General features: G+C 33.1%; 1 protein-coding gene, 1 long non-coding RNA gene and 1 pseudogene across 2 annotated transcripts; 1 reads left to right on the top strand and 2 right to left on the bottom strand.

Moving 5' to 3' along the window:
* The first annotated feature begins 2483 nt into the window (after positions 1–2483).
* Positions 2484–4870, top strand: LOC127900222 (PH, RCC1 and FYVE domains-containing protein 1-like; annotated as a pseudogene).
* A 1771-nt stretch (positions 4871–6641) lies between these two features.
* On the bottom strand, positions 6642–8562 carry AAT1 (alcohol acyl transferase). The gene is given in 2 exon segments (NM_001288910.1): positions 6642–7562; positions 8113–8562. Coding segments are annotated over 2 exon segments (1371 nt in total).
* A 5021-nt stretch (positions 8563–13583) lies between these two features.
* On the bottom strand, positions 13584–14337 carry LOC127900386 (uncharacterized). The gene is made up of 2 exons (XR_008052462.1): positions 13805–14337; positions 13584–13692 (listed from the first exon to the last, which is right to left on the bottom strand). It is a non-coding gene; the product is annotated as an uncharacterized LOC127900386 (long non-coding RNA).
* Positions 14338–27153: the final 12816 nt, after the last annotated feature.

Genomic DNA, 27153 nt, shown 5'->3' with positions numbered 1-27153 from the left:
AATAAATTTTATTCATTAAATACGACTTCGTTTTCAATTTTATATGTATTTTCGAATTAGAAACCACTGCACTGGAAAACTGCGATTCCAGAATTGCGATCGGATTCACAAGATTATTTATACCACCAAATGAACTCGAAAACTTCTGAAATTTTATATGGAAGTTAATATATGTGTTTAGTATTCCCAGTTGTGATTTCATAATTTTCTGATCAGAATTTTATTTTATAAAAATCTCAGAACCCGTCCTGTTTGGTTTAGGTTATGTGAAAACAGTTTCGAATTTGTCGAGAAATAAATAGTTTTGAAAATGTTTTTGATATCGGATCCTCTTGAAAATTTTACATGGGGTACTCATGGATGTCCAGAATAGTTCCATTGAACATTATGTCATTATGAGTTTTAGATCAAGAGTTAAAATTCTGAAAATCAAACCTGTACGGGTATGAATTAGAAAATCATATTCTTAGAATAAGTTATTGATAGTCATATTTTGCATTTGTTTAAGGTATTGAAGGTGTTTAAGCTCTTAGAGGTTTTGAGGTGTGTAGTTCAAATTCTTTTGTCGAGATAAGTAACTTCATTCCTAATGTATTGGATATATGTATGATTATTTTGATAAATGTTTTTATACTACTTAAAGGATTAATTGATTTTGATAACAAAATTAGTTTTATGCAAATGTTTTCAAACCTTAATTCTTTTGAACAAAGCATTTTATAAATACTTTTTAAACATGTAAGTTATTTTGTTACATGCCTATTTTTATGATTTTCTTTATAAAATATTTTGAGCCTAAATTATTGTTATGAACTTTTATAAATCTGATACGAATGTTTTGTACCCATATATGATTTCGATTATTGATGATTGTATGAGATTCTTAATGTTTTGACTCATTGTCCATAGTTATTCTGATTTTGATTCTGATTGTAATATATGATATATCTGTCTGGACCAGTACTGGGTTTCTATTCTGAGTGTGCACACGATATTATGATTCGGTTTCTGGCCGAGTCACCAGGACTATAAGTGACACTATATGACATGAGCTAACATTTTGTTTTCTGTATACATATTATATGATTTGCTTTGTAAGTAAATACACTTTTGGATATTCTGAATTATTAAGAATTTATGTTATGTTATCGTAATATATCGTTTTATGAAATTTATGGATTATGATATATGTTTTAAACAAAAGAATGCTTGCAATATTTTTAGTACCGTTAGGCCTAGTGGGTTAGAAATGGTTTTACTTACCGAGTTGACAGCTCACCTCTCGTCATTACTTTTTGCATATTAAGTTTCTTTTGAGAGGTGCGCTAAGCTTTGGAGTTAGTAATTTTTCGTTTCCGTTTGCCATTTGAATAAGAAGAGGAATATACTCATGTTTCTATTCAAATTTTTTCCGTTATGAACTTTTAATTTAGAGTTTGAGACTTTTGTTATTGTTATGTTTTGGGAGAGATTATTTAGTGTTAGACATTTGAATTTATGGATTTATTTGAATAAAAATTGGAGGTATTTCAGTTTGGAACTTATGAGTAAAGATTATAATTTGTGAGTAACTTCCTTCTTCACGTGCTCTGCACGTGTTAGATTTGGGGTGTTACAACAATACCAGCAATGATTTATATGAATTTTTTAAATTCATATAACCCATCTGCATCCAACTAAAATTTTGCTTAGGAGGGAACTAAATCCCAGGGGAATTAGAAGAGGCAATCAAAACTTTTGCATTAAACAATGAAAAACAGTGGAGTAGAAGAATAAGACATTTCTGAAAATTTAACTCTTCTACGACATATCTAGATGATTTACATCAAGAAATTCTACAAAATATGCTCTGTTCCCTCACCTACAAGAAACAATTACAAACAGATATCGACTCCCAACAGACAAAAATGGAGCCAACATAACGGATAATATAATTAATAAACCTTAAAACTAACTACATAACAAACCTCATGTCTCTCAATACACGAGAAAATTTCATATAAAGCACTCTACTCAGCAATCCTTTCAAACTTCATTCTACCTTCATCGAAGATTGTCATGTGCTTCCTCTTCTTAGAAAACTTAATTGAATTTTGAAACCCATTTACCTCATCGGTAAACTGAGCTGCAGTTCGAGCCCGCAATTCTTCCAGACTCTCCCCTTCCTTTGCTCTCTCCAGCACCTGAAATGTGGTGGCAATTATAGCTATTATCTGATGATGTGCAACAGAGAATATCTATGAGAACTGGTAGACGGCTTACCAGATGCCGACCATAGAGATGGGTATTTGAAAGTGCTTCAAGTGCATTTTGCGCCTCTTGCTTTGTTACATACTCAACGAATGCAAAGTCCCTCTGATATTTCCAAACTTCATTGGCAGCCTTGAGCTCTTAATCTACAAAAAGGAAATATGAAAACATAGACGTCAACACGAGAAAAAGCATGTGCAGCAAGTTCAGATATAAGCCTTTCGGCATCACTCATGAATTTAAAGGCAGGTAATACATGAGAAGGGATTATACCTGTGCATTAACAATCTTGCAACAAATTTAGATATTTAATTGAAAACTTCCTAACGGAATTCGATTATGCACTGCTTCTATCATCCTACATATAACATTTATTTTTGTCTTGTTATCTGGTTAATCAAACAATAGTTTAATATTGATGTAATATAGCAATAACTCTTTCCAACTTGTCTTAAATTCCGTAGTACTGTTCCTTCCTCTATTTACTATGCATTTTTAATAAAATGCTTCATTACTCATCAAAATAAAATAACCACCTGACCAAATGGTCTTCCATTATTTTCCATTACTATTTTTTTGCTAGTTTTTTTTCTGACAAGATCCTCCTACTGTAACCGGTTCTCACTGTGTTTATATTGATGGCTTAAAGATTATTTGATTGTTAAAGTTTTATCGTAATTTAGTGATCTGAATTTTATTACTAGATTTGCAAAGATAAAGATGAAGCTGAGGTATCGTTTAGTGGATTAAAAGCATTACTTTCACGTAGTCATCATCGGAAGTGGAGAACAGAATCAGGGAGTGATGGAATTCCATCAGAAGCAAATAGTCCTAGAACATACACTCGGAGAAGCTCTCCTTTGAATTCTCCATTCGGTAGCAATGATAGCTTGCAGAAGGTGTAATGATTTACCTAATCTTTCTTCCTTCAGTAAGACTGTATTATTGAGTGTCTCGTGTTTCAATCATCCAAGAAGTTCTGCTAACCTTCTGCTCCTGGGTCGACAGCTGTATCACAAACAACATCGTCAATATCAAGACGGCCCAGCCCACCTGGTTCAACAACACCGATAGCGATAGCCTTAGCCAAGATGTTATTAAATTAAGAGCACAGGTATTTGCTATTCTCTAGTTAGCGATTACTTGAGCGAACTTTCTAAAATTCTTGCATTATGCATTAATAATAGCTTGAGCAAATAGATGCTTTACATGGTTATCTGCTTGATTATTTAAATTAAATTTTAATAGTAATTTCAGAGCCATTTAAATTAAATTTTAATAGTAATTTCAGAGCCAAATTTCATTAGCTAAGTATACGTAGCAATGCTCCTTAGTATCCAGAATTCAAGGATCATAGCCATATTTAATGACATAAAACTCAACACAAAGTTTGTCCAAAATCCACATGACGACCAATGGAAATAAGCAAAACGAAAATAAAGCTCACATGTAGTCATTCCTTTCCATTCATTGCCTATCGCATTGCAAACTTAGTAGTTTCGGAATTCAATCTGTTTGACCTTCATGAAAATTTTAAGGGATAGAAGTTTGTGTAGAGATCTTCTTTCCCCCTTCAAATTTATTAGTCCAATTTCAATCCTTCAGGCATCTTTTTGGGTTTTAGAAGCTGCAACCTCAAGAAAATGATGAATAGATGGAATCCAGACCCCAAGATCCAAAAAGATTACTATTTAATGCCTTAAAATATTGTTATTTGCATTTTGCAGCTAGTTATTGAGCGTTATATCTAGGGCGGGCAGGCATGCAGGTAAGTAAAATCTTTAATTTTTTTTTTCGATAGCCATATTAAACTTTTCCTTTTTCTGTTTTGGCAGAATGCTGATTTCTCTCTTTCTCTCGCAGGTGGAGAATCTTACTCGGAAAGCTCAACTTCAAGAGGTTGAGCTGGAAAGGACAACTAAACAGTTGAAGAAGGCAATAGCAATTGCAGGGGAAGAGACTGCAAAATGCAAAGCAGCAAAGGAAGTGAATAAGTCATTGACTTCCCAAGCAAGGCAGCTTTCTTTCTTCATTAGTATTATGTCTCATGGAATTATTTGTAAGTGGCTTCAAAATAAGGATGTAATTAGCTCCTTGCTTTTCCAAAAAGGTATCTGCAAACCATGATGTTTGATTCTAGATGGTGATTGAATTCATTGGTTTAAATGAAGGTGCTTACACTTTAATCACACTTTATATTGATGATGCCTTTGTTTTTCTTGTTGAATAGTTGAAGGATATGGCTGAGAGACTGCCAGTTGGAACAGCACGGAACATCAAATCACCGATATTTACTTCCTTCAGTTCCAGTCCTGCTTCCATAGGTGTGTCGAATCCTTCAATTGACAGGCTAGGTGGTCAAACAGCAGCTCAAGAACGGGACACAGTTGGATCAAACAACCTTTTGCTTGCTGATGGGTCCAGCACTGCCAGTAATCGTAGCTTCCAAACAAGGCCAGTTGGAAGCGACAACTAGAAATGGGAGCAGAACGAAAGAATGTGAATCACGAATGACAATGAATGGGTTGACCAAGACGAGCCTGGTGTATATACAACTTTTACCTCACCACCAGGAGGTCTCAGGGATCTTAAAAGAGTTCGCTTCAGGTATGATGTCTGACGACCAGTTCTGTTATTGTTCCTCTATAAGCCTTTGTATATGTAGATCAGATTCTGAACCTAACACAACCAGCGACAAGAAATGGCTTAGGTCCCATTTAGTAACCTTAAAATAATGGGCTCTCAATTATGAAAACTAGTACAGCATAAATGCTTTTATCGACAATGAGTTTAAAATAAATTCAACGACGACGGCGGTTGCGGTAGCGGCGGATTAAAAATTTATAATCTGTAAAATTGTGGATCGGATATGGATTGATGTCCAATCTGTAAAATTAGGCAATCCCTAACTTACATGCATGTAAGATACATTCCCCTCACATGAACAGTGCATATGTGGGACCCACACACTATTCATGTGAGAGAAATGTATCTTACATACATATAAGATAGGGGATCCCTTATTATTATTATAACCATCACCAACACCAGCACCACCACCACCACTATCATCATCATCATAGAATCACGGATTGATAAAATTTAATCCAAATTCAATCCATACGTCTACAGATCGGATGTGGATTTGAATCAATCCACATCTGATCCACCATTTTGCGAATTGGTTTGTGGGCTAAAATTTTTTAATCATATCCTATCCACAAACTAACTAAATAAAAAATTAATATAAAAATGATTATACTACCAATCAAATTCAAAATTAAATAAGATTTAAATAAGTTAATTATTTAAATAAAGGTAGAAAATACATTCAAAGTTTCGAAATATAACATACCAAAAAGAAAAAATTCTCATTTGTTTAAATTAGTATATGAAAATTAACTGCTTAGGAAACTATATTTTTATTTTATATATTATCAAATAAGACATAATATGGTGTTAATGTAACTATATTTTAACTTATTTATTTATTAGTAAGTATAATGCCATATTTACAAGTTTAGTTTTTTTATAAAATAAATATTTTTATTTTTTCGGATTCGTAAATTTTTACGGATTCACAGAAATAAATTCATATCCAATCCACCGACTGCGGATTTTCAAATTTTCAATTCAATCCAATTTACGGATCAGATTTTTATGGATCGCATTTCTACATATCAAATAAATTGAACGAATCATATTAGATTCTAAACACCCCTAATTATTATTATTATTATTAACAATATTCCAATTTCAAGACAAAAATAAGTACATCGATGACAATATAAGTTATTTCGATTTTGATTTTTATTGGTTTATTCTGATTCTCATTCCCCATTTAAATTCCAACCTATTCTAGTTAGCAATTAGTAAATGCACCATAATAGTGAAATGCATATTTATATTTTTGTTCCTTTTTTAGTTTTTGCTTGTATACTTTAACTACCAAATTTCATTAGGTTATTATATTAATGTTTACCGAGGTCTGTTTAGACACATGAAATTTCTACTTTCATTTTGAATTAAGATTTTCTACTTATCTTATCTTTCAGAATAATAATATGCTTATAAAGTTGGAATACAAAGTTTGCATTCTAGATGATGTAAAACTTTACATGTCATTTATTCATTAGTGCTGCAAATACCAAATACATGATGGTCAATTGTTGGTAACACGTTATTTAATAAACAAACTTCAAGCATATCATTATTATGAAAATATATATCTAAATCATAAATGACTAATAGCGTATACGTGGCATATTAAAAAGTTAAGGTGATGGGAAGTGGGTACATTATTTAGTTTTAGACATAACTTGAGAGGACGCATAACTTGCATTATTGGTTTATAATCAAAATAAGCTACTACGTAAACTGAGATATATCCCTTAAAGCTTGCTGAAAATCTGAGTCTGGTTAATGTTGCATAAATCCTCCGCAGATCCTTGAATCATCAACCCCTTTAGCTCTTCTTGAAGCCTTTCCATAGCTGACTGCGGCAAGCATATTGGTACAAGAATTCCAGGCTCTCCATTCTTGTTTTGGTACTTTGTAAAGAAGCTGATCACTGCTACAGCGCCAGCAGTTCCAGCATAAATTGGTTTCCCCCACCCAAAATCAACATCTCCGAGTCCAACATTCCTTAGATCCGAAACAATGAAATTTCCCCTAGTCGAGAACTTGATTCGTCGCCCTTTGATCACCATAAGATCCCCCGCAGACCTTATATACTCTTCGTTCATTTGAGCCTTCGCCTTTTTCACCAATTCAACGGCGTATCCTATTGGATTCTTACACAATTGTTCAGCTTTTGAACATACAGCGGAAAATGTAAACGCATTGCCATAATAGCCTGGAGGAATATCCATTTCATAACGTTTTCCTCGTACGTTAACGATACAACAAACTTTAGCAATCTCTTCAGGTTGTAGCTTGAGTGCAATTGTTCGACATTTCCATAGAAACGCTAATAATAGCTCAAACGTTGAACAATCTTTAAGGTGAAAAGGAAGCTGATTTCTCAGAGCTTTGATCCCTTTGAGGCTAAAGAAGAACGATTTGTGAGCCATGTTGTCACTTGGAACCTCATTGGTGTTTATTGCATCGTACTCATGGTGGATACATGTTACTTGTGGGGGATTTCTGGCATTTAAGATTTGTCGTTGCCAAATTGGAAATAAAGTTGGTGAACGTTCCCCACGTGCCATGTCCTCTATGGCTTTTAAGAATTGTACCAAACCAAAAGCATCACACATTGTGTGGTTAAAACGTATTGCAAAAATGAATCCTCCGCATGTCAAACGCGTCACCTATAAACACAAAAATGAATCCTCCGATAGCAAAATAGGATATATATACCTCAAAAAGTCATTATGTAATGTAAAAGTTACTAAAGATCTCTTTATTTTTTTTTTTCACAACTTTATTGTCAATATTAGTAAGATTATTAATTTTTTAAAAAACGTGCGAACTCAATAAAACCGATACAAAATAATATATTAAAATTAATTACATTTTATATGATTATTAAATGGATGAATTTGTATCATTAGTTCAACAATCATATCGAGTTTAAATTTAGAACTTTCAAGAAAAATCTATGTGTTTGTAGGAATTGATACTTTTTTTAATCTAAAGTTACTATTAATTTCTTCTTTAGTAAACAAAGTCGAAATTGATATTTTTAACTCCTTTCTTCCCTCAAGATTATTCAAACTCAAGTAGTTATTTAAATAAATTACTTAAAGCCACTCAACTGAGCACCTAACTAATCTTCAGCATATACTATACTACTATTTTCTTTCAATTCTAAAATCAGAAAATAAAGTTACATACTAATTAAAGTAAAGAGAGACTCACTTGAATTAACAACAAAGGGCAACCAAGAATGCCTTCAGAGCCTGGAACATCATAAATCAGTTGGTTCAAATACGGGCAAGGTGGCTGAACATCATCTCGAAGCTGCTCAAGTGTGAAGTTGGCATCAGCCTCAATAAACAAGACTCCTTCAGCATTGCATTCCACCATAAGCTTGCGGTTGTAACCTTCTTTAAGCCTGCCAGCTAAAGGGTAGTAAAACACAAGTGCTTTACTTATTGCTTCTCTAATGACCTTAACAGGGTCTCTTCCTTGCATTGAAGGTGAAGGGTCATTCTTGTAAAAGAATAGTAGTGGTATCTGGAACCTTAGGCTTTCTTGGTCATCTATATCTGAAATTTGCTTCACTTCTCGTGGTGTTGGCCTCTCCGGAACTATTAGTTCTGGTGCCTTCCGGGTAACCAAGAGACCTTGAGAAAATGTGAATACCATTGATTAGGGATTGTGAGTTTCTTGAAGTAGATCTGTAATTGGTTGCCCCAAAGGTGCATCTTTCGTCCCTAATTTATAGTCGTTCGCAGTAACAAGTCCATAGAATAGAAGACGCACATCAACACGAGAGAGCCTCGATCAATCCTTGTGCTAAATATGATAAACAAGTAATTTTAATTTTCCAAGGGTCTACACGGCTCTATTAAATTGGAATAAGAGTAATTATAAACTATTAAATTTTTTATTTTAAATTTTATCTAATTTATTAAGTAATTGATAATTTTTTATAAAATTTAAATAAATTAATTGTATTATTTAATTAATAAATAAATATTATATTATTTAAAATACATTTTTAAGATTAAAAAATTTAAAATGTATGGTACTATTTATTAAAATAATGAAGGAAAGAATGGATTGACTGAGTGAACCGTGCATCATGCACTCTATTAAAAACAACATGCGATGAGTTTAGCTTTGGAGATCACGTTCTCACAGTCCAACTGAAGTAGACAGATGACATGAGCGTAAGGCTAGGATTAATTTGATGGAAATGGACGGACAAGATTAAATAATGATCCGTTCTCCACCTTATTATTTCTGATAATTCTGACACAATGATCAGTTCCAGCTGCGTATGAAATGGAGAGACCACAAGTGTAAGGGGCCATCATTAATCTTTTTATCTCCCATTTTTATCTTTCTTTCACTTTGTCTCTAGTTATTGGACTCACTAAAATATCAATTAATGAATTAAATAAAACTCAAAAGATTAAGATTACGGCGGCATGCCATTTGTTTATTGTTGAGTTAAGTGTAAGTGGGCGCCGAAGTTTTTAATTACCACTGGCGCCCACTAATTTTTATTATTATTATAATAAAAATTAGAAAAAGAGAGAATTTGAAGTATACCATTTCCCCTCTTCATCGTTCCCATGAATGGCAACGAGACGGGTATTATGCGGTGATGTTAATATCTGTACGATTGTACCCGCACCTATTTAATAGTAAATATTTCCATCATCAACTCTTATTTACTGTGAATTTGAATGAATATGAATCAAGATTTCTCGTTAACAAATATAAATACCCGTCCCCTTCTCCCTTATTCCCCTTAAATTTTAATTTAATGATTATTAAGTTCAATTTTAATTAATATATTATTAAATAAAAATTCTAAATCCATTTAAATTAAAAAAATTTATCTCCATATTAAACCTACAAGATTATATTTATTTTAAAAAAAGAACAAATCGCAGCAATATGTTAGCATGAGAACAATGAATTGATGAGGGGAATTACCACTGGAAAAATAAAAAACCACAAACAAATCACAAGAAGGAAATTTTCAATAGTTATATGAAGAAATACCAGATGAAATATTGGTGATTGATGCTTGACTACTGATGAATGATGTTAAGAATTTCAATTGAGTTTTTCTTCTAATAACCGAACGTTTTTGTCCGTAAATACTGCATTCATAAATCTATTTTCTTCCCTATGAATTCAAGATGGAGGATTTTGAAAAGAAATTCCGTCGTTTTTTAGTCAATACTGCAACAATCAAAATTGAAATTTGAGTGGACACATCATCCTTATTCTTTGAGTTTCAAACGGCATGTATGTCTGATTGTCTACCTCAAATTAGTACCACTCCCACGTTTTCCTCTTTTCCGGATATTTTTAATTTTTTTATTCCATATTTCTATGCTAGCGGCAGACATTTTCCTTTATTTAATTATTTCTAGGCTTTAAAATATCGACTTTTGGCATTATTGGGGTTTCAAAATATTCAAACTTAAAGCCGCTAACTTTATTTATTCACGTTTTAATTTTGTTAAGGTTTTAATATTTAGATTTAGTTATTAATTAACAATTTTAGCTTTTAAAAATTAATAAAAAAATAATCAAATGGGTTCATGAGCGGGTATCGGTTTTAGTATTTGGTACCCATATCCTACCCGTTCAATCAATGGGCCAGTATGAATAATTACACCCACACCCAATTTTTTTTTTAATAAATAAAAGAAAAATTAGATCTGATATCCGACCTTAACATAACGGGCATAGACCTAAAAGTTCCAGATAGCATAAGGCATTATCAAGATGTTTCTTGACAAAAAAAATGCATGGAACACCCATAGTTGACCTTTGGAAAGATGATCTCAATCAAAATGATAACCTATTGTCTATGCAACATTTTTCATTCCAAAGTGAATTATGAGCTAATTGGAGCGATAATTTATCTATAACTATCACATCATGTTAGTTATTATCACATAACAATATGACAATTACCAATAAGTTGATATATAAGTTGGATCCCTAATAATGAGATTCCTAACATTATTGATCAGGTAAATATAATCGACCTTATAGCTAGTGAAAATAGAGAATAGTTAAAATGAATTTACCTTCTAGCCTTAGAAACTTGTTTGATACCACAAATATATTTTTGCAATATTCAAACATGAGAAGAAGTGCCTCTATTATCCCCAAAAGATTATCTTCAAAATTTTTAAGAAACACAAATATTATATAAATAATATAATTTATGCCGTCAATTAACAATATTAAAATATTTTAATAAATTTAAATATGTAAACTATTATATTTATTTTAATAATATATTTTTATTTATTGTAGAGATTGTAAATAAATACCTACATTAAATACATTTTACAAATAAAAAAAAATCTCACATACTAATAATGTTAAAATTATTGTTTTACATAATATTCAAAATAATTTAAATTTGAATACATTTATTTTAATATTACGATTCTATTTATTAGAATATTTAGTTTAATATAACAAAATATATCTCATATTTTGTTAAATATTAAACAAATTTTAAATTGAAATTATTTTAAAATGTATATATTATTACATTTATTTTAGTGTTATATATACATATATTTTATTAGAGTCATATATATATATATATATATATATATATGGGTATTGGTGACCATTTCACCCAAGTTTGGGGGGTGTGGATGTCCTTTTCCCCACAAACAATACTTTTTTTTCCCAATTTTTAAGAAAACTAAGGTAATCAAGCTGACAATGAAGATAAATAAATAATGGATTAGCTGTTATAGTTTAATTGTATATATTTATCATGTTTCAAAAGAATTGAGCTTTACCACATTTCATAAAAATTTATGATAAATATGTATGCCACGTTCGCATAATTAAACTACAACAATTGATTTGTTATATATTTATCTTAACTATAGGCTTGACTACTTGAATGAGTACATTTCCCATATCAATTCTTAAAGCCGAAGCAAAAACTTGCCTCACTCAACTACTTGCTTTCGATTACACGTAGGGGTGGGATAAAAAAAAAAAAAAAGTTGCTCCCATAAAAATCGAATTGAACTGACAGGTTATTGAGATTTAGTTCAGTTAAAAAAATGGTTTATATAAAAAAAACTACAAAATCACAAAATATAAAGAGAATTTACTACTTTTTTAAAAATTGTTATACAGAACTGTTACTGATATTATATCAGATATTACAATTATTATTTACAAACAGATTATACAACTGTGACCTTTTTCGTGGCATGTACTCATCTGAAGTGCTGTCCAAATTCTTTAAACCCTTTTAAATATTTAAGGGTTGTCCACATCACTCACATTTCGTGAGGGATAGACTGACTCCACTCAATTATTTAATAATTGAGGAAGGATTGAAATTAACCCCCATAATATTTTTATGCAGGCTCGAACCCTTACACTCAATATTGTAAATTTATAAATTTATAAAGGAAACAAAGAATTGGACATTTTTGAAATCCATGTAATAATTTGCAATACATGATTATTTTTACAATTCATAGCATATCTAACTTGTATGTTTATATGAATTCTATTTATTTTGTAGAAATAAAGAATATGGAAAAAGCCACTGAAGTTGACGACTTGGAGAAAATTGATGAGGACAAATCGAGCAAAATTGAGCGAGGCAAGAGAGAGAGATAGCCGAGAGAGAGAGAGGGAGCGAGATGTAATAAAGAGAGTGTGTGAGGGAGCGAGTCAAGAGAGAGAGAGAGAGAACCGAGAGTGTTGCGTTTTGAGCACAACAATGATTCTTTATATTGAACACAAAACACAGCATTTGGTGCCCAGTGTTGTTCTTACTATTGTGATAATATCATTTCTTAATAATGAATCAACACTTTGACACAAATAATAACTTTTTTTATTAGTTTTAAGAAAATCAAGGTAGCCAAGCCAACAATGAAGATATGTAGACAACGCATTAACGACTATAGTTTAATTATACATATTTATCATATTTCAAAACAACTGAGCTTTATCACATTTCATGATCATTTATGATAAATATGTATATCGTATTTGCGTAATTAAACCATAGTCGTTAATCTGTTATCTATTTATTTTTACTGTAGGCTTGACTACTTGAATGAGTATACTTACCATTTATCAATTAGTTGGTGAGATAATAAAATTAATTCACTTGGATCTTGTAAAAAATTATCAACTACTCAATTAATGACACATCATTTGGGATACCTTTTTGAGATAAAAAATTTGGGATGTGTAGCATTACTCTAATCCTTAGAGTAATGCTACACATCTCAAATTTTTTTATCCCAAAAGCTATCCCAAATGATGTATCATTTATCAATTAGTTGGTGAGATAATATAATTAATTTACTTGAATCTTGTAAAGAATTATCAACCACTCAATTAATGACACATCATTTGAGATAACTTTTTAGAATAAAAAATTTAAAATGTGTAGCACTACTCTAATCCTTAAGGCCAAAGCAAAAACTTGCCCCATTCAACTACTTGCTTTTTATTACACTTAGGGATGGGTAAAAAAAATCATTGCTCCTGTAAAATCTGAACCGAATTGACAGTTTAGTTCGATTTAGTTCAATTTAAAAAATTTTAAAAAAAATCAGTTTATAAAAAAATTGAAAATACAAAATCATAAAATACAATGGGATTTATGATTTTAAATCAAAAAGACTTAACCAAATTGAGAATTGGTATATTTTATTTATAAAAAAAAAATCGTTTCAGTTCGATTCAGAACCGAACCAACCTCGGAAGAGTTCCATTTTGAATGGACGATTTAGGAAACACCTGCAAAAAAAAAGTGGTAGTCCTAAAATAACTACAAATAACTGCTTTTGCATGTATGTATATCGTAAGTATACTAAAACACAAGCGCTTTACTTACTGTCATTTTAATTACCTTAACAGGGTCTCTTCCTTGCATCGATGGTGAAGGGTCATTCTTGTCAAGGAAAATTATTGGTATCCGAACCGTAGGCTTTCTTAGTCATCAATATCTGAAAGTTGCTTTACTTCTCTTGGTCTGGGCCTGGCCGGAGCAATTAGTTCCAGTGCCTGACGGGTAACTGATAGAACTTGAGAAATTTTAGTTGCCATCAAGGGACTGAGTTACTTAAACTTACCATTTGCTCTCTCATATGTTAGGAAATTGGTAGGTGAAGCAGGACCGTAGTTAAAATAAAATTGGTAGAAAAATAAAGAACGAGCACAATAGAAAACATCAGAAAATTACGTGGTTCGGCTTTTAGCCTACGTCCACGGGCGAAAACAAAAGAAAAATATTATACTAGTGAAATAAGGATTACAAATATTGTAATATTTTGACTCACTACCCAAAACTTCAATACACCCAATCTCTCACTCACTAATTACACAAGAGTATTAAAACTCTTAATCTCTCACACAACTCTTTCTCTTTTACAAAACAGAGAAGAGAAACTTAAGGAAAAAATAGAATGAATTTGCTCATTTTCTTCGTTTCTATTTATAGAGAAAGCTTTGGCAATATTCATAAATTATATATTATTTTTATTATTTTATTATTATTTTTTCTTTGGATGGCACCTCCCATTTTTTTTCCTTTTTCTTTTCTTCTTTTCCTCATTTATCTTTTGTTTCCTTCTTTGGGCGGCTGCCAAAGCCAATTTGATTTTGGCTAAGCCACCACCGGCTTTGACATTTCTCCCACTTGGAGATTTGATTGAGAATCAATCAATCTCCACACCATCCTTTCTAATTCGCCATAATCATGTTACCTACGTTTCTGCTAGGCCACAAGAAGATCTACTCCAGATAAACTTATCAGTATTTATCGGCTTGGTCAAAACATCTGCTAAGTTCTCCTTCGTATGGATTTTCTGTAAATCCACATTTCCGTCTTCCACTACTTCTCGAATGAAGTGATACTGAACTCTTATGTGCTTTGTCCTTGAATGAAATGCTGGATTCCTTGCAATGTGCAAGGCACTCTGACTGTCACAAAACACAGAAATTTTCTCTTGTTTGTGCCCGAGCTCCTCCAATAACCTTTGTATCCAAATAGCTTCCTTGCAAGCTTGTGTAGCTACCATGTATTCTGCTTCTGTTGTAGATAAAGCCACAACGGTTTGCAGTTTCAAAACCCAGCTTACAGGTGCTCCCGCAAGTGTAAACACATAACTAGTAGTGGATTTTCTTTTATGAAGATCTCCTGCAAAATCTGAATCCACATAGCCCCTGACAGTAAACTCTGATCCTCCATAACATAATGTAACATCTGAGGTTCCTCTTATGTATCTCAGAATCCTCTTCACAGCTATCAAATGCTCTCCACCAGGATTCGCCATGTATCGATTGACTGCTCCCACTGTTTGTGCAATGTCCGGTCTTGTACATATCATAGCGAACATCAAACTTCCCACTGCTGATGCATACGATACTCGAGACATCTCCTTCCTCTCTACTTCATTGCTAGGACATATACTTGAGGATAATTTGAAATTAACAGGAAGTGAGGTAGAAATTGACTTACAATCTTGCATGTTGAAGAGCCGCAAGATTTTCTTCAAGTAGTTCTTTTGTGAAAGCCAAATCTTCTTGTTATTTCTATCTCAGTGAATTTGCATCCCTAGAATCTTGTTTGCTGGTCCCAAGTCCTTCATTTCAAACTCCCTAGCCAACTGTGCCTTCAATTCTTGGATTCGATCTTTGTTGGGACCTGCTCCCAACATGTCATCCACATATAACAACAAAATAATGAAATCATTATCTTCAAACCTCTTGTAATATGCACAATGGTCTGAACTGAATCTGTTGTATCCAAGGCTCATAATGAAGGAATCAAATATCTTATACCAACACCTCGGCGCCTGTTTGAGACCGTATAAAGATTTGTTCAACCTGCAAACCAAGTTCTCCTTTTTTATTTTTACAAAACCTTCTGGTTGGAGCATATATATTTCTTCTTCAAGTTCTCCATGAAGAAATACAGTTTTTACATCTAACTGCTCAAGATGTAAGTCAAATGTAGCACACATCGTCAAGACCACTCTGATTATTGTGAGTTGAACCACCGGTGAAAATATCTCGTTGAAGTCAATACATTCTTTTTTAGCATATCCTTTCACCACCAATCTCGCACGATACTGCTCCACTTGGTCATTGCCATCACGATTGATCTTGTATACCCATTTGTTTCCAATGGCTTTTCTTCCACGTGGTAGTGGTACAAGTTCCCATGTCTTGTTTTTGTGTAGAGCTTCAATTTCTTCCTGCATTGCTGTCATCCACAAAATAACATCTAAGCTTTCTAAAGTTTCATGGAAAGTTGATGGTTCTTCATCCTCTGTTAGAAGACAATATGCAACGTTGATCTCTGTGACATACTCCGAGTGCCACGTTGGTGGTCGTCTCTCACGAGTTGACCGACGAACTTCTGGAGCCTCAGTCTCGACTGGTTCTTGTTCCTCGTGCTCTGGTGCTGCTTCAGAATAATCTGAATCTTCTGGATTATTTTCGACATATACCGGCACAGTCTCTGACTTTTCTTTTTTAGTGTCATCATCTTCATCTCTCATTTGCAGTTGATCTTCTACAAAGATAACATCTCTGCTGATGACGATCTTATAGGTATTGGGGTCCTACAGACGATACCCATTTACTCCATCAACATATCCCAAGAAGATACATCTTCTAGATTTTGCATCCAACTTTGTTCTTTTTTGGGCATTGTACATCACGTACACAGGACATCCAAATGCATGTAGGTAAGAATAATCAGCTGGCTTTTCAGTCCACATTTCCATCGTCGTCTTCAACCCAATAGTTGTAGATGGCGACCGATTTACTATATAACAGGCAGTTTTGGTTGCTTTTGCCCAGAATGAATTGTGTAGACCAACAGTCCTCAACATAGCTCTTATTCTTTCTGTAAGAGTTTTGTTCATCTGCTCTGCCACTCCATTTTGTTGAAGAGTGTATGCCACCGTAAACTGCCTCTAAATACTTTTTTGCTTACAGAAAACAAGAAACTCGCCTTCTGTATACTCTCCACCATTATCTGTCCTCAAGCACTTGATCTTTTTACCAGATTCAAGCACTTGATCTTTCTGTAAGAGTTTTGTTCATCCGCTCTGGCACTCCATTTTGTTGAAGAGTGTATACCACCATAAACTGCCTCTGAATATTTTCTTGCTTACAGAAAGCAAGAAACTCGCCTTCTGTATACTCTCCACCATTATCTGTTCTCAAGCACTTGATCTTTTTACCAGATTCAAGTTCCACCCGCGCTTTGTATTCTTTAAACACTGGAAATACATCTGACTTTTTCTTAATTGGATACATCAACATCTTCTAGAATAATCATCAATGAAAGTCACCATGTACTTTGCACCTCCTATGAATATATCCGGTGATTCTCAAACATCAGAATGAATCAAGTCTAGAATGCATTTACTTCTAACAATAAATCTACTGAATTTTAATCTATACTGCTTACTTGTAACACAATGCTCGCAAAATGGTAAACTTACCGATTTGAGCCCCAAAAGTAATTTTTTCTCAGAGAGAATCTTCAAACCTTGTTCTAACATGTGGCCAAGTTTGAGATGCCACATCATCGTTGACTCTTCTCCATTTGATGCGACACACGGATCAGCCTCATGTAGTGTTTCTCCTTTAAGCATCAATAAATTAGCACCGATCTTTTCTGCCTTCATCAATACAAGCGCTCCTTTAATGATCTTCATAATTCCATTCTCCACATGAGTTTTGTACCCATTACTATCCATTTGTCCCAAAGACAATAGATTTTTCTTCAAGCAGTTGACATGTTGTATCTCCCCAATTGTGCGAATTGTACCATCAAACATTTTTATTTTGATAGTACCAATACCAGCAATCTCCAAGGCATGATCGTTACCCATATATGCAGATCCTCCTAAGATAGGTTCATATGTGCGGAATCATTCTCTCCTAGAGGTCATGTGCCAGGTAGCTCCTGAGTCTATAAGCCAGACATCAGATAGTCGTTTTCTACCTTCTGAAACAGTTATTGCCTCGTTGTAGAGAATTTCGCCATCATTTGAGGTACTTGCTACACACCCTTGAGCATTTGATGATTCAGGTTCTTTACCCTCTCTTCTCTTCTGGTTACTCCAACACTCTTTCTTGACATGCCCTTTCTTGCCACAGTTGTAGCATTTAACATTCTTCTTACTTTTGGATTTTGATCTACCATGATTTTGACTCCCACTGGGGCCACGTTCTGTGATCTCCCTCTCGTCACCGATAGCGTCTCCGCTTGCTGCGAACTTGCTTGTCTGTTTTCCTTATTTTTTCGCCTGCTCTCCTCATTTAATACGGAGGCTGCAACATTGTCGAAAACTAGCCTGTCCGCTAGATTATTGTTCATCAGGTTGATGATGAGTTGATCATACGAATCTGGTAGACTTTAAAGTAGAGCTCTACACGTTCATTTTCCTCTATATTATGACCCAACATTGTGAGTTGTGAAAATAGAGTCTTCAAGGTGTTGATGTGATCGGTCACCGTTGTAGATTCCGCCATTCGAAGAGTATAGAGTTTCCTCTTCAAGAAGATTTTGTTGTGTAGTGACTTGGCCTCGTACAATTTTGTGAGAGTATCTCATATTTCCTTCGTTGTATTTTTCTCTGCCACACTAGATAATACTTCATCTGCAAGTGCCAAGTGTAGATCAGAAATGGCATTGCCATCTACCTTGTTCCACTTGTCATCAGTTATCTCTATGGGTCTTTCTCCAATTGCTGTCAAGCAATTATTTTTCCTTAATACAACTTTCATCTTCATTTTCCACAACAAAAAATTATTTCCATTAAACTTCTCAATTTCATACTTTGTCGCCATTTTGTTGATAAATACCGCACACAAACTAGTGTACCACTTTGAATAGTTGTGTGTATGTGTGAGAATGCACACCATGAAAAGTTTCCAGGAAAGACTGGAGGGGTCACAATGGTCCTACTTAAAACCCAGACTCCTTAAGCTCTTATTGCCTTTGTGAAAGAATTTTCCTAAACATGTACAAAAACCACACAGTTGTTTTACTCACACCACTATTCCCTGCTTTGCACCACAAAATTTTTGGATCGCTCTACCGTTTCACGTGAATAGTACCGTATACATGAATAATATAGTATACGTGAATAGTACTGTATACGTGAATAGTATCGTATACGTGAATAGTATCGTATACGTGAATAGTGCCGTATATGTGAATAGTACCCCTTACGTGAACAATACCTGACTCCAAAAAAATACAACCAATAGCTCTGATACTACTGTTAGTAAATTGGTGGATGAAGCAGAACCGCAGGTAAAATAAAATTGGTAGAAAAATAAAGAACAAGCACAATAGAGGACACCAGAAAATTACGTGGTTCGGCCTTTAACCTATGTGCACGGACGAAAATAGAAGAAAAATATTATACTAGTAAAATAAAGATTACAAATATTGTAATATTTTAGCTCACTACCCAAAATTCCAATACACCTAATCTCTCACTCACTAATTACACAAGAGTATTAAAACTCTTAAGCTCTCACACAACTCTTTCTCTTTTACAAAATAGAGAAGAGAAACTTAAGGAAAAAATGAAATGAATTTGCTCATTCTCTTATTATTATTTTATTATTTTATTATTATTATTTTCTTTGGACGGCACCTCCCATTTTTTTTTCGTTCTTTCTTTCTTTTTTTCTTCTTTCTCTTTTGTTTCCTTCTTTGGGCGGCTGCCAAAGCCATGTTTATTTCTTTGGGTGGCTGCCAAAGCCAATTTAATTTTGGCTAGGCAACCACCGGCTTTGACACCATAGTGTTCCATTTATAGTGGTAACAAGTCAACCCGAGAGCCTCTAACACTTTCACTAACTTTTTTTTTCATAAATTCACACATCATCGAATTTGAATCGGAGTCTTAAAGTGACTGCTATTTGTTATTGGAACGAGACCGTATCTCAATTTAAATAAAAATAAAAATAATTAAAATTATGATTAAAAATCATGCATTGCACCTGACCAGGAGTGTAATGTCGGCATCATCTGTCTGCCATTTTTTTTTTTTTTTACTTTGTCTTTATCTCTCGTTTCGCCGCTTCCAAACCGCAGACCGAGTGATGACAAATTGACTCATAAAAAATAACTCCATTTGTTTTGCAATTTGGGTGGCTCAAATTAAACATAGTACAATAATGCTTGTACCCAAGCCACCTTTGATGGTGCCATCATTTAAGGCGAGAAAGAAGACATCTTCGTTAAAAAAAAAAAAAAAAAGTTATATTCGGAGTAAAATATAAATGTATTTTATTTCACAAATGAACAAATGAAAAACGTGCGGTTGGGATGCTTGTCATTTTTTTTTGAATTATTACAAATTACTTTCAATTTTTTTTTCCAAATTCAAAAAGAAAAAATAGAGCGGACTATGATATAAATAAATAGCATCATATATATGCTACGATATGCCTTTAAATCTGTTGTCATATACCTCAAACAGACAATAACATCAAATTTAAGAAGTGTAATGAAAATTTGGACTTTTGTTATATGATAACAATGATTGGAATTAAGGTAGAAGTATATTTATTTAAAAATAGTGCTATAATTGTAAAAATTTGAGTATAAATTTGTATCTAAAATGTGGTAAATATGTGGTCTAAACTTCGTCATTCTTGAGTGATATTAATAAACTTGAATCGAATTATAGGTGATTATAGATTGTTAGAGGACAAGAATGAAATAAAATTTTATCAAAATAATGAGTTACAACTAATGCACATTAGAAGCTCGCTGAAGCGACTCTTAGACATTGTTTGTGCTTATTTTTTAGGGTGTTCTTTCTGTTGAATTGGGTGGCCTAGACTAGATTTATGGCTTATTCTTTAACTTGTCAATTCCTAATATGTTAACTCAATTAATTATAAGTTATAAGTTGGAAGTTGGGAGGGGCCGCAAGTGTTCAAAATCAAATGAGAGTGCGGTGGCACATAAACATAGGATAGGTGTGACGGGTACCTATTACACAAAAAACAAAAGCCTACCACCACCACCATTATTCTTAAACCACTACCACCATCACCATTCTTAAACCAACACACGTAACAACTACAAACACCAATCATTTCAAACAACCAAAATAAAGCATAAAATATGATCTAATAGACGAAAAATTAACTAACCTAGATTTTTTGGATGGGTTTAAATTGATATGGTTTGATATCGCAGTGTTGTTGGTTTATCACTCTCCCTCTCGCCGCCGATGATCGAAATCTCTGCTACCTTGGCAGTAGTTGCTGTATCTACGCTGCCGACGATTCAAATCGCATCAAGGAGCAAGATCGTCACTTGATTTTTTTGATTTCAAATGCAAGGGTAATTATCGTCCAAATAAATGGTGTTATGTTTGATAGAAAATATATATATATATATGGTGTTATGTTTTATAAATTTCTCCTTTTTTATATTATACAACGAAAAATAAAAAAACTGCAGTTTTTAAATTCTCAAACTGTTGTGGTTAGAATAAAATTAAGATGAGAAACTAGAAATTTTCAGAAACTACACGACAAAATTTTACAAATTTTATTTCAAATGATGTAGTTTTACTACTCAAAAAAGTTAAATAAACTGCTGGTTGTTTTAATTAATTTAGTGAATTCTTCGTCACCAAATTAACTAATTAAGTTTTTGAGGTTTTGAAGAAGATGGGGAAGAAGAAAGAGGTCATAAAACATGCAGAGAAAGAACTCAAATGAGTCTCACCTTAAAACTCTATTAATTTTAGGATTGCAATTAGCCACTAAACGTTTTCGTTTGGTATTTGGAAAGAAAAAGTAATAGTAAATTAAATTTTACCTCTAGATGTACTTAAATCACATGTGTTATAATCATCTAAAACAATCTCAGAAATAATTAAATTACGAGAGAATTCGAATCACATGGATGGGAATGCACTTGGAGGGACCTAATATTTTACGTTTCCCTAAGCATCTAACTTGCAGACGAGCTACACAGAGTGACAGAAGTGGCCCTTCATTGATTTTGAGAAACGCATGGGGCTTCGTTTTGGAATTTGGGTGGCTCAAATTAAACATAGTACCAGGGGTGTTCAGAATCCAATTCGATCTGTCGAATCCGTCCGATCCGTTGAATCTGATCCGTATAAATCCGATCTGTGAATTGGTGAATTGGATATGGATTGAAAATTTAAAAATCCGCAATCAATGGATTGGATATGTATTTACTTCTGTAAATCCGCAGAAATCCTTGAATCCGTAAAAAAAAAATTATATATATCTATATATAATTAAAAATTTATTATAAATTTAATTAAAAAAATTCTAAATGTAACATTGCATAGTTACTAAGCACTATAACATATCTTAGCCATTACCCAATAATAATATAAAATGAAAAATAATTAAATAATCAAATATACAAATATAACTTGTAAAAATTGTAAAACAAAATAAAAGCAAAGTCACACGCACTAGCAAAAGCAAAGTAACATAACGCCAAGTCACCAACAATTTGCAAACAAAAAATTCTAAGCTTTCCCGCCGTCACACACACTAGCAACACTCAATACTGGTTGGATACACTATCGACACGGATTTAAAGGACATCGGCCGCGCGATTCCGGCCAGAGCAAGCCATCTTCTTTCCCAAGTCCATCGAGCCACTTCACATTCACTGGTTCTAGCTGAACAATTTCACTATCACAACCTTTAAGATCGCCACCCGTACAGCTTCTCCTGGTTTCCATCATGGATGGCTCTGTAATCATCACTTTTCGACAGACGCAACAGCCCTGGTGAAGGATCAGACTATGTTTAGTTTCTGAAACTTTGTCATTTCAATTAATTGTGGCTTTATTTGAATAATTAATTTCGGTGTTATATTAATATATTATTGTAACTTTATTTGAACAATTAAGCTTGGTGTGTTATATTTTGAAACTTTGAACGTATTATTGTAGCTTTATTTGAATAATTAGTCTCGATGTGCTATATTTTAAAACTTTAAATGCATTATTTTAGCTTTATTATTTAAACAATTAATTTATTTAAATTTTATTCAATTTTAAATTTAATTGATAGCAAAATTATTTTTATATTAGATTTTTTTATTTCATTAGTTGGAGAGAACTAAAAATTTTTAATTCGAAAACTAATGCGCAAATTGGTGGATTGCATATGGATTGAGTCAAATCCGCATTCGATCCGCAGACTTATGGATTGGATATGGATTGAGTCAAATCCGCATCCGATCTGCAAATGTATGGATTAGATTTGAATTGAATTTTATCAATCTGTGGATTGGATTGGATTGAAAAATTATAATCCGTAAAATTATGGATCGGATATGGATTGATGTCCAATCCGTAAAATCCGATCCGTGAACACCCCTACATAGTACAATAATGCTTGTGACCAGCCCCACCTTTAACGTCGCGATCATTTATGGCGAAAACGAAAGAAGACATCTTCGCGAAAAATATGTTATTTCGGAGTAAAATATTAATGTATTTTTTTTTCACAAATGAACGTATGAAAAACGTGCGGTTGGATGCTTGTCAATTTTTTAAATTAATTTTTACAATATAATTATATATTTGAAATTTGGGATCTATTGAGAATAATTTGTAATAAAATTCAGATGCGTATTAAATATAATTTAAAATTTTACTCTCACTAATAATTGGAGAAAAATTCACACCAACCCATACTTTGTGATAAGGGAAAAAAAACTCCATAAAGACTCTGAACTAATTTCTCTATTTATGCAAACGATAATTTTAGCGTGCGATCTCACGCTTTTCTTATAAGTTTCCAACTCCAACAATATTTACTGCGTATGATGGGACAGTAAATTTCAATAAAAAAGGAAAGGAAAAAAAAAAAAAACAAACAGCCCCTGTGTATCAGGATCCCACATTGTTACGTCACTTTTGCCGGGAAATCCTGCACATTAATTGAAGAGTTTCACTAGTGGCACACCTCTAACATTCTTTTTAAACACATTTTCTCTATATACTCTTCTTAATTCCTAAAATAATATTCATTTGTTAAACTTTCTTAATAAACTCCTGCGTCAATACTTAAAAAAAATTGTTAGGTTCTTTCTCTCACCCTTCTCCCATTTCAAGTCACTTTCAATATTTTCTTAATTATAGCATTCATAAATTTCTAATTTTTATCTCTATTTATCTTTGTTTTTTTCTAGTAGGTAATAATCTTGGTATATACATAAAGACACGTGTGCAAATCTTAAAAAAAAAATTGGCCTAAGTAAACAAACTTCACCAAATTATCTTTCCTATAAAAACTTTGTTTATATTTAGATCAAATTCTTATTATATAACAATTCATTTTTTTTCAAATTTTATAGATTTAATGAGTTGATAATGGAGAAAAAATAAAAAAAATATAGGTGGGTTTAATTAGATAAATTTTACAAATTTGTGAATAAAGAATAAGACAGGTTTCATAAGAGATATAGAGGGGTGTCAGTAGCTTCACTCTTAATTAAATTGCGAGATCCCACTATAGTTCAATGTAAAAACTTAATTAGGATAAGTCTTCTTATTTGTATTTTGAGATTTATTGAAGTCAAGGCAACTATAGTTCAATGTAAAATATAAAGCAGAAGCGGGTACCTGTCTGATATTATTGAAGTCAGAATAACTCTCAAATTCGATTGTGCAAGTTTACACAAAAAAAGACTTCCACTTATTTAGAGGAACAAGCACAATTAGCCAAGTGTTGCAGGAATTATTGCAAGGAAAACTTGCCTCCTAATTTACAGCACACCACCTCATCATATCATATTCAATAGGGTCCTAATTTTACAAGACACACCTTCATCACATTATATTCAATACATAGTATTCTTGCGCACTCCAAGAACATTACTCCTGATCTCGCTTCCATATTTTTCTTCAAAACTGATCTATATCTTTAACTTGGAATGCTAAAATAGGTGATGGTTCAGTGTTTCAAAATAACCATTGTAACCAACCAAATATTCTCATAACAAAGTATAAGAATGGGCAGAGTTTAAATTATTATTATTTTTAAGCTAAAATTCAAATTTCGGATGGCCAATCAAAGAAGAAATGCGTTGACAACCACTCTGCCAAGCCCTAGGTGCAAATTATAATTGTTTTCGAAATTAATCAAGTTGAAAACAAATGTTAATATCGACGGACACTTTCTGTCCATACAAATAAATTATCGTACCCCTAATCAATCAAGAATATGTTTTGCTGAAGTTGATTTTAAAGATTATGTATCACGTTCCATAAATTGGTCTTAATTTGTCTATATATCGTCCAATATCACGAAATGGCAGGAAATTTGCATAATTTGGTAACAGTCAGTTTCCATACGCGGTACACACGTGCTTCTTTCTTCAGCTATAAAAGAAAAATTTTGGAGGCCAAGGCAACCAGTGAAACAGTTCAAGCCTTGCCAAAACAATTAATCTAGAAACTCAAATTAGGGTACGTTTGAGACTGTAGTTTTTAAGATATAACTGCTATGAAGTAAAAATCATAACTTTGGAGTAAAATTGAAAAAAAAAAAAAGGCTACTAACCTACCAAAACCCAATTACAAGGTGTTATCAAACACCTTAGCAGTTGGGCTTTAGCAGCTCAATTGCTACACATCACTCCCAAACACACCTTTAAAATGACCTCAAGATTTTCTCAAGTTTTGTCAATAACCCGAAAGGCACCAGAATTAATTTTTCCGGCAAGGGCAACACCGCATGAATTAAAGCAACTTTCCGGATATAGATGACCAAAAAAGCTTCAGGTTTCATATTCCAGTAAATAATCTTTTACAAGAATAACCCTTCATCATCACCTCCAATACTCAGAGAAAAAGATCATGTGAAGGTCATCAAGGAAGCTATAAGTGAAGCACTTGTGTATTATTACCCTTTTGCTGGTAGGATTAAAGAAGGTCCCAACCGCAAGCTTATGGTGGATCGCAATGGTGAAGGGATCTTGTTTCTTGAGGTTGAAGCTAACTTCAAACTTGAGCAGCTTGGTGATGCTATTAAGCCACCATGCCCATATTTGGAACAATTGATCTATAATGTTCCATGTTCTGACGGCATTCTTGGTTGCCCATTGCTCTTAATTGAAGTGAGTCTATTATTTCCTAACCATTGAATTTACTTCACATGCATACTCAAAAATAAATAGTTTGAGGATACATTTATGTCTCTACTAGGTCACTTTCATCAGTTGGATAGGTTCATTATTGAAAGTCAAAGATTATAGCCTAATTTTGTGTGCATGTATTTTTTTTTCCTTGTATAGCATATATTTATTTTTCCTAGTTTCCTATAGCTTCCTTATATAGTCTAGTCAAACTAGTATATAATGTAAAGATTGCAACTTTTATGAATAAGAAAAATATCTTCTCACTATTTTTTCTCATGGTATCAGAGCCCAAGTTAGGGTTTCTGGGCAGTTTTTTTTTTCAACAAATTTTCAGTCGCCAATACCTTTAGGATTTTATCTTACGCTGTGACTTTAAAATTCTGATTTAAAATGTCAGATGTGAGCGAATCCAGCTCTGGTGTCACGTTAAACATGTTCAAGCCAATAATTCTGTTGACAATCCGTCATTACATATTACAACTCACAAATTGAATGGCCAGAATTTTCTGTAGTGGTCACAGTCTGTGAAGTTGTATGTGAAGGGAAAAGGTAAAATGGGCTATCTTGATGGGTCAACAGACATACCAGAGGTTGACGACCCTTCGTATAAAATCTGGGATGAACAGAACTCTATGGTAATGTCATGGCTTATTAATTCAATGGATCCTCACATTAGTCAGTCATTTCTTTTCTTACCATCAGCACGAGATTTATGGGATGCAGTCACAGAGACATATTCTGATCTTGGAAATACTGCACAGTTGTACGAACTTAAGTGTCGTATTCATGAAACCAAACAAGGAAGTGACACTATGACTGCATATTACAATATCATGAATAGCTTATGGTAAGAATTAGATTTGCATTATGATGGAGAATGGAAGTGTAGAGATGACTGTAAAAGATTTAAGAAGTTACAGGAGAAAGATAGGGTGTTTGAATTTTTGGCTGGTTTGAATTCAGATTTGGCTGAAGTTAGGGGACGAGTACTAAGCAAAGAACCTCTCCCCGCAATTAGGCAAGTCTATGCATATGTGAGAAGGGAAGAAAGTAGAAAA

The sequence above is a fragment of the Citrus sinensis genome, chromosome 2 (assembly GCF_022201045.2).
Source record: "Citrus sinensis cultivar Valencia sweet orange chromosome 2, DVS_A1.0, whole genome shotgun sequence".
NCBI classification, from domain to species: domain Eukaryota; kingdom Viridiplantae; phylum Streptophyta; class Magnoliopsida; order Sapindales; family Rutaceae; genus Citrus; species Citrus sinensis.
The sequence above is the reverse complement of the archived record's forward strand: the minus strand, read 5'-3'. Positions and strand labels throughout refer to the sequence as shown.